The sequence below is a fragment of the Penaeus japonicus genome, unplaced genomic scaffold (genome assembly GCF_977035675.1).
Source record: "Penaeus japonicus unplaced genomic scaffold, GWHDUDI00000001_assembly GWHDUDI00000009, whole genome shotgun sequence".
In the NCBI taxonomy this organism is placed as follows: Eukaryota; Metazoa; Arthropoda; class Malacostraca; order Decapoda; family Penaeidae; genus Penaeus; species Penaeus japonicus.
This window is the reverse complement of record NW_028234411.1, coordinates 44,462,881-44,475,380: the sequence shown is the minus strand read 5'-3', so window position 1 is coordinate 44,475,380 and position 12,500 is coordinate 44,462,881. Positions and strand designations below refer to the sequence as shown.

At 42.7% G+C, this 12,500-nt stretch overlaps 1 protein-coding gene and 1 pseudogene across 1 annotated transcript in view; one reads left to right on the top strand and one right to left on the bottom strand.

Annotated features, from left to right (window-relative positions):
* LOC122268092 (uncharacterized) overlaps nt 1-12,500 on the top strand; it is a 21,679-nt gene that overhangs the window by 5,114 nt on the left and 4,065 nt on the right. Inside the window, exons 6-7 of the mRNA XM_086540286.1 lie at nt 598-1,530; nt 1,952-2,462. Of these exons, the coding sequence (XP_086396412.1) occupies nt 598-1,530; nt 1,952-2,462 (1,444 nt within the window). The remainder of the gene's footprint in view (nt 1-597; nt 1,531-1,951; nt 2,463-12,500) is intronic.
* Nucleotides 11,325-12,500, bottom strand: part of LOC147471409 (uncharacterized) — a 1,179-nt pseudogene continuing 3 nt past the window's right edge.

The window sequence follows — 12,500 nt, the reverse complement described above, 5'->3', positions numbered from 1 at the left end:
ATGTACTAACACAACAACACAAGTAGAAGTTTGGTTGAAGGATCCATCACTGATCTTGTCTGATTTGTAAACAATATTGTCACCATAGAGTTTTGCAGAGTTACAAGTATGTAGTAATTTTCCACGAAACTGTGATGATTATAATGACAATAGTAATGACAGATATTATAATGAAAGTTATGAAATAGTGATAGTGAAATGATGTATAAGATATAATGATAATAAAGTAAATAGTAATAATAATAATGATATTAAAATGATGATAAATAATGATGATGATAATAATAATGACGATATTAATGATATTAATAATAAGTATGAAATATGATAATAATAAAAGATAATAATAATGATAAATATAAATAATTATATAATAAATAAAAATATTATATAGATAATAATAATGAAGATGATAATATCAATATGATAAATAGTAATAATAATATTGATGATAGTGATAATGGTATACTGAATAATATTCAAGATGATGAAAATAACAAGGTGAGATGTAAATTAATATAAAATCAATATTAATGCTTAAGGACGCTGTACTTTCAATGACTGGATATCTAAACGAAAGTGTGACTTGTCCTTCAGCTGACAGAGGTAGCTGTAGAGGATCCGCTCGAAGTGAGGGGCGGAGGGCGACTGGTGGTTGGACAGGACCTGGACTCAATCGATGGGGGATTCGACATCAACCAGAGCCTTGATGGCACAATAGCAGACTACAGACTTTATGATGTAGCTCTTAGCATAGAGGAAATGAGCGACTTTATCAACTTCACCAATCCAGAGGGTTCAACGAAGCCCCTTCTTGATCTAGTGAATGGTAAACTTCAGAGCATAGGTTCGGTATTAATGTTGAACATTACTGAACACGAGATCCGCAAGGAAGTCCCATGGCGAAACATATTGTTCCCGTATAAAATGGATTACGCGAGCGCTGTCACATGGTGCAGGAAGATCAAAGGAACACTCAGTGTCCCAAGGAGTGAAGAAGAAAACATTTGGATGTATGATAACTTCCTGAAATTCCATCAACAATGCACAGGACTGTGGCCTAATCAGTACTGGATTGGAGTCTTCGGGAATCTGTCAGCAAATCTCTGGGTGGCAGACTCGGACCAAAAACCAATCACCTATGGAAACTTTTACGAGGGCTGGGATGAACCGACCTCAAAATTCCAGTGCCTATCAATGATCATGGAACCATACAAGTGGGCTGCAACAGCATGCTTCACGGAGACGTGCGTGGTGTGCAAGTTCACGAGCATTCCATATCTGAGGTTGCGGGGACTTTGCGAAGAGTCGCTGCTGGACCGCTCCTTCGCGATCGTCGACTATGAAGACGAGCAGGTGGTGTTCGACGGGCGGACGCACACCAGGATCGTGTGGGCGGATGGCGAGTGGAGGATGGAGAGTCGCATCTACGAGGACCTGAAGGCGCGGATCGTAGGGGAGAGACCTGAGGATCTCCCTGTTGGCGTCCGTACGTGGCAGATCGAGGGAGACAAGTGTGCACAACAGCAGGTTAGAAAAGGGAAGCTTACACAGACACACACACTCACATTCATACCCATACTTATACACACACACACAGGCACAGACACACACACACACACACACACACACACACACACACACACACACACACACACACACACACACACACACACACACACACACACACACACACACACACACACACACACAAACACATACACTTATGTTGAATGGCAGAAAAAAACGCTATGCATATATTTCTATCTGTATACTTTTCCTTTTTGTTTCATTTAACATATACTTTATCCTGTAATACATACTTCTTGTTTCAGGTACAGCTGTTCGTCAGCTGGTTGATAATTATCATGGTTCACTTTAACTCTTTAGAATATCCTTGTCTTCTTTCTAATTGCCACCTACACAGTTAGAGACCTGCCATTTCTTACAGAATGTCACTGAAAATCAACAGATGCAGTTACTGCTGACCTTCTGTGATGAGGGCATGTACACCTGTAATGATGGAGTCTGCATCGGCATGGAGCGCAGATGCAACCAGAAAGTTGACTGTTCCGACCAAAGCGACGAAATGAACTGCAGTTTGATCAAAATCCCAGCCGGCTATTCGAACCGCCTCCCGCCGCCAACGATGAACTCCGACCTTCTGCCAATTGCAATTTCCGTCAACATCACTTCCATCAGGGAAATCAATTTGGTTTCGTCCACCCTCAGCATGGACGTTGTCTGGCAGCTCAAATGGGCCGACAGGAGGCTTCGATATTACGAGTTACGGGACAATTACCGCACCAACAGACTGAGGGACCCGCAGGACGTGTGGAAACCCTTGCTGACCTTGAGGGACGATACCAAGAGCTCTGTGGACAAAATAACACGCTCAGACATGCTATACATTCAACGCGTCGGCTTGCCACTGCCTGATGATGACACCAATATCAATGAAGGTGAGCCTTTATTAATAATATTCACACACAGACACATCCACTTATGCACACTCAAAGACACTGTCTTCACTATCATTTATAATCGGGATTGGTTCATGGCCATTTTTCCACAATTCACACGAGGGCGGACGGAGCAGGGCACGGGGCTTGCTGTAGCTCATTGTCCGTTCTTTTTGTTATTATATTATGCTAATCAAATCAAATGCCTAAACAAACTGACAAGGTGTTTTATGGGTATTTATCATGTGTCTTCGTGATATCAATTCGTGTCTAAAGGCTCTTGAAATTATTTTCCGATATTTGTGTACCGAAGGGTTCTCCATAATGAATGGCCTTACCTTTGATATGTATGAGTATATCTAGAAAACCATTATTTGATAATTCGTAAAAAATGAAATATTCAAGTCAAAACATAAAGGCCAAGCCAGCATCCGGACAAAGCTAAGTAGAGATTGAGTTGCCGAGAGACCATGCAAACAGACACTAATTAGTAGATGTAAATATCACAATAGTCTATATAGGACAGTTTTATTTACATAACTAAATGAATTATGACATAATTTGCTATCACTGTTTAGCAAGTATTTGATGGGGATGGACGTGCAGAAACACTAGATATAGGGTCTGTTCATATTTTCTATACGTGTTGGTAATGTAGGTATGACTGAAATGCGAATTAGTAATATCTAAGCGCTAGAGTTTGCTATTTCGGGATCCCGGTAAGAATGAGAAAGTGAGAGTGACAAGATAGAAAGAGAGAGAAAAAATATCCAGAGTGAGAGAGAGAGAGAAAGAGAAAGAGAGAATGAGAAAGTGAGTGTAACAAGATAGGAGAGAGACAAAAATATCCATATATATATATATATATATATATATATATATATATATATATATATATATATATATATATAGAAAGAAAGAGAGAGAGAGAGGGAGAGATAGATAGATAGATAGAGAAAGAGAGAGAGGAGAGAGACCAGAGAGAGGGAGATAGATAGAGAGAGAGAGAGAAAGAGGAGAAAGAGAGAGAGAGAGAGAAAGAGAGAGAGAGAGAGAGAGGAGAGAGAAAGAGAGAGAGGTGTGAGAGAGAAAGAGAGAGGAGAGAGAGAGAGAGAGGAGAAAGAAAGAGAGAGAGAGAGAGGAGAGAGAAAGAGAGAGAGAGAGAGAGGGGGGGGGGAGAGGAGAGAGAGAGAGAGGAGAGAAGAGAGAGAGGGGGGGGAGAGAGAGAGAGAGAGGAGAGAGAGGGAGAGAGAGAGAGGGGGGAAGAGAGAAAGAGGGGGGGGGAAGAGAGTGAGAGATTGATTTGATTTGATATAGTTTATTTGCAGAACAGCGCTAGAGTTTGCTATTTCGGGATCCCGAAGTTTACAGCACCAGGTAAGAATGAGAAAGTGAGAGTGACAAGATAGAAAGAGAGAGAAAAAAATATCCAGAGTGAGAGAGAGAGAGAAAGAGAAAGAGAGAATGAGAAAGTGAGTGTAACAAGATAGGAGAGAGACAAAAATATCCATATATATATAGAGAAAGAAAGAGAGAGAGAGAGAGAGGGAGAGATAGATAGATAGATAGAGAAAGAGAGAGAGGAGAGAGACCAGAGAGAGGGAGATAGAGAGAGAGAGAGAGAGAGAGAAAGAGGAGAGAGAGGTGTGAGAGAGAGAGAGAGGAGAAAGAGAGAGAGAAAGAGGAGAGAGAGAGAGAGAGAGAGGAGAAAGAGAGAAAGAGAGAGAGAGAGGAGAAAGAGAGAGAGAGAGAGAGAAAGAGGAGAGAGAGGTGTGAGAGAGAGAGAGAGGCGAAAGAGAGAGAGAGAGAGAGAGAGAGAGGAGAAAGAAAGAGAGAGAGAGAGAGGAGAGAGAAAGAGAGAGAGAGAGTAGAAAGAGAGAGAGAGAGAGGGGGGGGAGAGGAGAGAGAGAGAAAGAGAGGAGAGAAGAGAGAGAGGGGGGGAGAGAGAGAGAGAGTGGGAGGGAGAGGGAGAGAGAGAGAGAAAGAGAGAAGAGAGAGAGGGAGAGAGAGGGGGGAGGAAGAGAGAGAGAGAGAGAGAGAGAGAGAGAGAGAGAGAGGAGGGGGGGGGAGAGAAATTTGATTTGATTTGATATAGTTTATTTGCAGAACAGTTTACATATCCTGAAAAAAGCTTCTATTGCGTAAAGAGCTTAGTCAGGCACAAATCTTACATACCTGAGGGGCTGCATTATATTGGTTAACATATATATATGTTTTATATGGTAGGTAAAAATATCACTGATTATGTCAAAGACAAACCAATGTCTATAGTAAAAATAATATATGGTAAACATTAAAATCGCCATAAAATAACAAAGCATCATTATGTATCATATTGTCAGGAGGTTTAGGTACCTCTTCACTATCATGCGGGTTTTATACATTAACAAAAATGATAGTTTTGCCATCAAGAAATAATTTAACACCGAGATATTCAGCACGTGTCACGTTTGTCATCGATCACTTTGGATGGTATGTAGTTCTTTATATATATGCTAAGCCCTCTTGTAGAGGGATTAGCCATATTAGGTTTGTCATAATAAGTGCATCCCGCAATTTTTGCATAGCGAGTACTAGTTCTGACTTCTTGAAGGCAACATACACCAACATCCTCAGTGTGAAGATGTCAAGAGAGAGTTGCCTTGCGTTTCTGCAAACTGTGAACGTTCCAAGTAATACATTTCAAATAATTACTTGGAGCCATCGGTCGTTATTTGATCATTTCCAAGGTCCATCATCGGATGCAAATCGACGGGCGGTGTAGGCTGTTGTCGCTCCAGGAGGGTGACGATCCTTTCCTGGAATTTAGATTGTTGGACCATTTGCTGTTGCATCATGACCATCATCTAGCCCTGCTGGTTCATAATCAGTTCCATCTGCTTAAGCAGTGTGTGCAGCAGTTCCTTTATTTCGCGGTTAGACTCTTGTTTACCTTGCTGCAACGCGGGCGGTGCTGGGGCTGGAGTTAGAACCGGAAGTAGAGTTGAGGTTTGAGTTTGGTGTTGCAGGAGCTGGTGCTCCTGTTGGTGTTGGTGCTGTGGATGGTGCCTGGGCTTTATTTGAAGGGATTACCACATTCTTCTTTGGAAGAGGTGGGAAGGCCTTCACATCAGTAAGGCAAGGAGCTGGGGTGGCGTTCTTGGCAGGAAGGACTTGCTTCTTCTGATTTTTTTTTTCCTATCCTTCGGAAAATATGTACATAAGGCAGAATTCGCATTATGCTCTTGGCGGCAGTTCACGCACTTCCGTGGGATATCTTGTCCTTCGGAAATCTTATCTGCGCATTTTATGCTTGCATGGGGGAGAGTGCAGTATCGGCACCGCGGTTCGTCGCGAGGGCAAGCACGCGCTCCGTGTCCCCACTTGGAGCAATTTGAGCAAAACGGGGTGAAGGATTTGAAGAAGGCACACCTAAAGGGTGCCTTACCTTCAACCAGTTTGATTGACTTGGGGATTACCTCCCCCTCGTATGTAATGACAACACGCTGGGTCAGCTTCTCATTTATTTTTAAACGCCTTGCATTTAAAATGTTTCCATCGTATGTCATATCATCGGTCTCTATTTCCTTTGGGACGTCGAACACGATGAGGTTGGTGCATTGTCCTTTCCCGCAGACTTTTGCTTTCTCAAGGACTTCTCCCATTGCTCCGACTGTTGTTATTTGTGCAAGAATTTTTTCGTTCTTGCAGCGAACGTATATATTGTTTCGTCCAATTCTTAGTTCTAATGAATCCTAGATTTTATTGTAAGGATCCACTTTGAGAGCCTGGCATATCCAGCGATATTTATCTCCTGGAGTCCGGAGTTTGCTGTCTCTCTTGAAATGGACACAGAGGTGCCCGGGGGGAGTCATTTTCACAGAAGCGTCAGGTGCAGGTAACGTCCTCTTTGCTGTTTTCCTCATTCTCTCTTCATGCTTGTTGGCAATAGCACCACCGCCTATGTCTACTTCACAGAGGGCGTCATATCTGCCCTCAGTCTCAATTCCTTGAACAGAGGTGGACATTCTTCTAGAAGGGGGGTCGCCAGAGAGCCCGACCTGAGCGGCCTGTATAAACAAACACGGTCACCGGGTACTCGGCACAGCCTCGCCTCTGTGGGCATACGGAGGATTTAGCTTCCAATGTATGTATTGTTTGTCACTAATAAACCACAAATGATATGAAAATAATCATATCACGCACTATGGCGTAATTTAGGTGCCAGGTCTGCGAAGACCTGCTTATCCAGGTAACACAGATCCTTGAAGATAGAACACGAGTCATGAGAGAGGTCAGAATACACGTCCTCTCACGTCGGTGACACGACGTAGACTGGAGAGAGAGAGAAAAAAAAGAAAGAAAGAAAGAGAGGAGAGAGAAATAGAGAGGAGAGAGAGGTGAGAGAGAGAGGGGGAGAAAGAGAGAGAGAGAGAAGAGAGAGAGGTGAGAGAGGGGGATAGAGAGAGAGAGAGAGACTTTGACTTTGACTTTGACAAGTTTATTGAGACAAGTGATTACGTACATCTCAAAAGGATGAGGTAACATAGGTTATCCTCACCCCAATCTTAGTCCCTCTTTGGGCTCACATATATTTTACAAAACCTTACAGATATGTCAACATATTGAAATATATACAGAACAAAAGACGGGTCAATCACAAGCATACACAGTTAAATGTTCACATATCAGGAGAACGATATAACAGTATGGATTATCACCTCTCCTGAGGTCACATGATTACATACTTGAAATATGTGACGCACATATATGTTGATAAAACATATGTATGTTCCTGGAGGAAAGAATTTATCAGAAAGTCAAGAAGTATGTTTGTATTTAACAGGATGATGTATCATAAATGATATTCATCCACATCTCAATAAAATCCTACTTGGGCTATCATAGTCTCGGCAGAAGGGAAGTCACAATCGGATATACACAGTTGTCAACTACAATTATGTGGTCGATGCGAAGTGTTTGTACTTCTTTAAAATTTGTAATACCTGGCCATTTCTAAACATCCATACAGCTTGTTCGGGGAGTCCAGCTATCTCTGAATTTCTGTAAGTCTGAAGCATGGGACACTGTAAGATATAGTGTACTAAGGTGTGTGACCTTGGTGACCTACACACCCTGCATTCTTTTTCCTGTTCACCTGTCGGGACACCTAACTTCCAATAGTATTTATACCCTAACCTAATTCTCATGTGCACAGAGTCTTTCCACTTGCTCTTGCCCCTCCCATAAGTGAAGTCTGTGTTCATCGTCAGATCCATATATAGTGTTGCAAGGTTTCGCTCGTCTCAATCAATTCGCCTTTCTTAATCTCATCATAGTCTAACTGTATCCTCTTGATATTGCTCCTTGCCGGGTTAAGAGTCCGAACACTTTGAATGTCTACCTCACATTTTTTAGCTGCCTCCTTTGCTACCTCATCCACAGCCTCATTAAGGGTGATACCGACATGCGATGGGATCTAGACGATTGTAATCACACGTCCCTGGCCTCGCAGGGACTCGTTAACAATGTGCTCAAACACAGGGTCCCTGCTGTTAAGAGAGTCCAGCGCTCCCCTACTATCCACAAAAAAAATGCATCTTTATTAATAATTTCAATCTTTTTAAGTGCCGTCAATATTGCCCATAACTCAGCCTGTGTTGACGATATATGATTACTCAGTCTTATCCCACTGCTTGTGGTGATCACGTCACTTGCAGTGAACTGTCTGATGATAACCCCACATCCTGCTCTGCCATCTTTCAAAACTGACCCATCGCAATAGACATGGGTAATATCAAGGCGTGTTAGATTCTTTATTTTATGACCATATCTTGATTTAAGTTGACCTGGTTCATAAAGCCTCTTATTCATACAGAGGGGATCGACATCTACATTAATCGCCTGGTCCTCCCATGGTGGCACTTTGGGGGATGCCTGAAACGAATGACAAAAGTCATATTCTATATCATTTTTCAGCTCCTTCATATATCCTCGTTTGCCTTGTCTATAAAAAGTCCTGATGTTGTCAAAACCGCTGACCATATCTCTCACTAATTTCTTTCCACTATTCCCTCTCGTGAGCCTGACGGCTGCTATGACATTAATCTCGCTTACTCTCTGTGCAATGCTTTGCAATCCTGTCTCTGTTCTCATTATGTCTATCCTAGCATTCTTTTGACACCCGAGGATAATACGCATAGCTTCATTCTGCATGGTTTCAAGCCTTCGGAGCCTCCCCTGACAAGCTATAGAAAGTGCTGGTGCTGCATAATCCACCAGAGCTCTCACTGTAATAATGTAGACTAGCCTCAGCAGAGGCATCCCGGCTCCTATCACTCGACAAGCAAGTGCCCTGAGCGGCCGCAGTCGAGCCTTGCACTGTGTTAGTACGTGATTTACTTCTTGCTTGAAGCAGTGAAGCCAATGTACATACCCAGATATTTATATGTTGACACCTTCTCCACTGTTTTGTTGTTTAGGGTAAGTGGCACGTTGCCTCTTTGTTTACTCTGAAACTTGGTCTTTTCTTCATTTATGACCAGCCCCAATGTTTGAGCAAGACAAGTAAATCTGTCCAGCGCTGTTTGTAAATGGCGATGAGTGGTCCCTTGTATCAATACATCATCTGTATATATGATTGGCTGAACGCCCTTAGGGTATTCCTCTGAAGCTATCCTGTTCATTAGTACATTAAAGAGCATTGGGCTTAAAACACCCCCCTGTGGAGTACCTAGCACAAAACGTTTCTCCTCTGAGAAACAGCCTTGAAACCATACGCAAGCTTTCCTATCTGTCAGATAGTCACCAATCCATCTCAGCAACTTTCCTGTTACACCTAATCTTGTCAATTCATACAGAATCACCTCCCCATTAGCTTTATCAGAGGCTCCCTGTAAATCTATAAAGACTCTACACTTTTCTGCATCATTCGATAAACACTGAAATACACAGTCAGATGTTCCTTTCCCCTTCTTAAAGCCGTACAAATTACAAGACAGTTTATATTCAATCATGTACATTAGTCTATTTAATAATATTCGCTCCATCATTTTACATATACAGGAAGTCAGAGATATAGGTCTGTAACCGCCAGCTGATTTTAGAATAGGTATTATAATAGCTTTCTTCGGTAATCTACCCTCCGCGTAGCTTATGTTAAATAGGTCAATGAGAGGGCTGTTCGTCATGCTTGCTAATAAGTTGAGAATATCATATGTCACTCCATCTTCCCCTGGTGAAGTGCTTTTCCCTCTTTTAACAGCATTTAGAAGTTCGTGTGTAGTTATTGGCTGACAAGATACTGCAGTGATGTTTGCGGATGAAACAATCTGTCCCTTTCTTTCGGCTTCCCATGCAAACAAAGCGTCACGAGTGCTTTGTGGTAATGACACCAGAGAAGATGCTTTTGCCCATTTCTCAATATATTTGTTTGCCTCCTCCTCTGGGTGTGGATGATCGATGAGGTTATTTGTTTTTCCCCTTACCTTGTTTACATGGTACCATATGTCTTTGAGACTTTTACTTTCCTCAATATTTTGCGCGAACTCTGACCAATACTTTTCTCTTACTTCCCTTCTTTTCTCCCCACACATCTTTGATATGTTAAGTAGTATGTCCTTATCTTCTTCCCACTCCCTGTGTGCCATCCTTAACATTTGTGTCCACCATTTAAGTGTCTTATCACTGCAGTATCTGTTTTTCCGTGCTCCGTGTTTCTTCTCCTTTTTGTGTGACTTAGTCTGTATAGGTAGATATCTTTCTATCGCACTTAACAAATCCTCGCTGAACCTATCTACACTTAGGGGTATGTAATCTCTGTACCAGCCCTCCATATTGTAAATCAACAATTCTCTGTCGCTTGTGTTTAAGGCAAACCTTTTTCTTTTGAATCTAACTTGTTTTTTACTTAAAGCTAACTTAATATACAAAGCGAAGTGATCACTAGGTAGTTCACTTACTACTTCACATTCTCCTTGAATCCCCTGACCGCAGACAGGCGTAATCAAGTCGTCCACCCTTGGTGTGTGTCGCCTCTTTACTACCCAGCAAGCATGCCTCAGGCCTATCTTTGAAAAATTGGTAAAATCTGATATCGTTATCATTGATGTTGCCCATTTCCTCTAATTGTGGGTGCCTAGCATTAAAGTCACCCACTATCAGAGTCGAGTTAGAGTACATGCAATCTGGTAGGTATCTGAGATCAAAGCATCTCCCAGAGATGTATAAATTTGCAAAATATACTTCACCTTCTTGTAAGCATAGCTTCACACATACACTTCCAATACCTTTACTTCTACACGGTATCTCTAGCAGTTCAGAAGGTATTGCACTTTTTACGTAAGTAGACACTCCCCGTGTTCGGTCTCCGGAATTAAGATGATATGCTCTATAGCCATTGAGTTTAAGAGTGTCACCTTTTATGTCCCCAGTTTCCTGGAGACAAATTACGTTTATGTCAGTTTTCAACACGAAATAGTGGACGTCTGTTACTCTAGTAAGTAAACTACTCAAATTCCACGACATTATCTTAATACTACCACACTCCATCAGACCTTTATGGTTTCCTTATATTCGTCAAACAGTTCCTGGATGTTTGCCCACTCTTCCTGAACTAACTCCCACTTTCTAAGAAGTTTATCCTTTTCAGCGTTTTTGCATTTAAGTAACAATGACCTGAAGGTCGTTGATGTTGTTCCTTCCACTACACTCGGTATTATTTTTCTTTCTTTTCCCTTGATCGTAATTTTACTTTCTGTGTTTTTCTTAGCCACCAAAACACTGTTGTCTTGCATTGGGATTTCTTGCGCGGGAGTTTCTTCCTCAGCCTCCACTCCCTTTTTGATGTCTGTTACAGCACTATCCGTCACTATCGCAATTTTTTTTTTAAATTGCATCCATCCTCTGCATTAATGTATGCAACACTCCAGCAATTGCAGATATCTCTTTTACCGGAGAATCTGCATCACTGTCCCTCGTCGTTTCCTGGGCTGCAGTGTCTTCTGTCGTCTGGCTGTTGTTTTGTTCGGTCATGACATTCCGGTCATCTTCCTGGAGTTGCAGTCCTCGCGGTGGGCCTTGCAACCAAGCATTGGGGGGCGGTACAGGAATACTCTCCTGCACAGGTCGTCTGGTGGTCAGTCCTCTTGCCTTATCCTTGGTTTCCTTATGGGAAGTCGAGGAATTAAGTTCCACCTTTGGCCTCGCCTTGCATGACAGAGCCCCAACATTGGGCGAGCCTCCGCAATTGCAGCAGCAAGGTTTCACCCTCAATCCTTTTTCTATTTTTTTTCTACAAATCCTGGAGTCATGCTTCCTGCCGCAGAATCTGCACCTGGCGTCCTGCTGACAGGTCCACGACTTGTGTCCCCATCTGCTACACTTGAGGCACAGGACTGGCGGCTCCACATCTGGCGCCACCCTCCTGTACCCCGCCCCAGATATGAAGACCTTCTTCGGGACTTCTCCTTTCATGAGGGCAAGTAGCTGACATCGCTCCTCGCCTCGTGACGCGTGCCTTTTCACCCAAACAATCCTCTCGTCGCAGAAAGTCTGGATCTAATTCTAAGGGGTACTGAAATATAATGACCTTTGTCATTTTTTCCCCGTTCTGAGGGACAACCAGCACTGTCTCCTTATATCCCTGAGATGTCAGGAACTGCTCCGCTTCCTCGTCCTTTACCGTAAGATACGGTCTTCCTTTCGCTACCTTTAGCAGCGGCTCAAAATGATAATGTTCTTTTCTAAGTTGCATTGCCCACTCTAGCTTTTCCATGAAGGATATTTCGCAGGATTCTGGGAATAACAGCCTTCTCCTACCCTTCCCACTGTCACTGACCTCATCCACGAGAGCTACCTTTTGACTTCCTTATCGCCGTCCTTCAGTCTTTTGTCCTTTCTTTTAAATTCGCTTTCCGTGTCACTGGAGTTTTCACTCTTGGTGTCATTATAGGTTCGCTTCATGCCCGTCCCTTCATTATTCATTGGAGTTCCGTTGGTGCAGTCCATTTTGTCAGTTGCCGGATCAGAATCCAGGGACACCGATGTGGCAACGGGAGC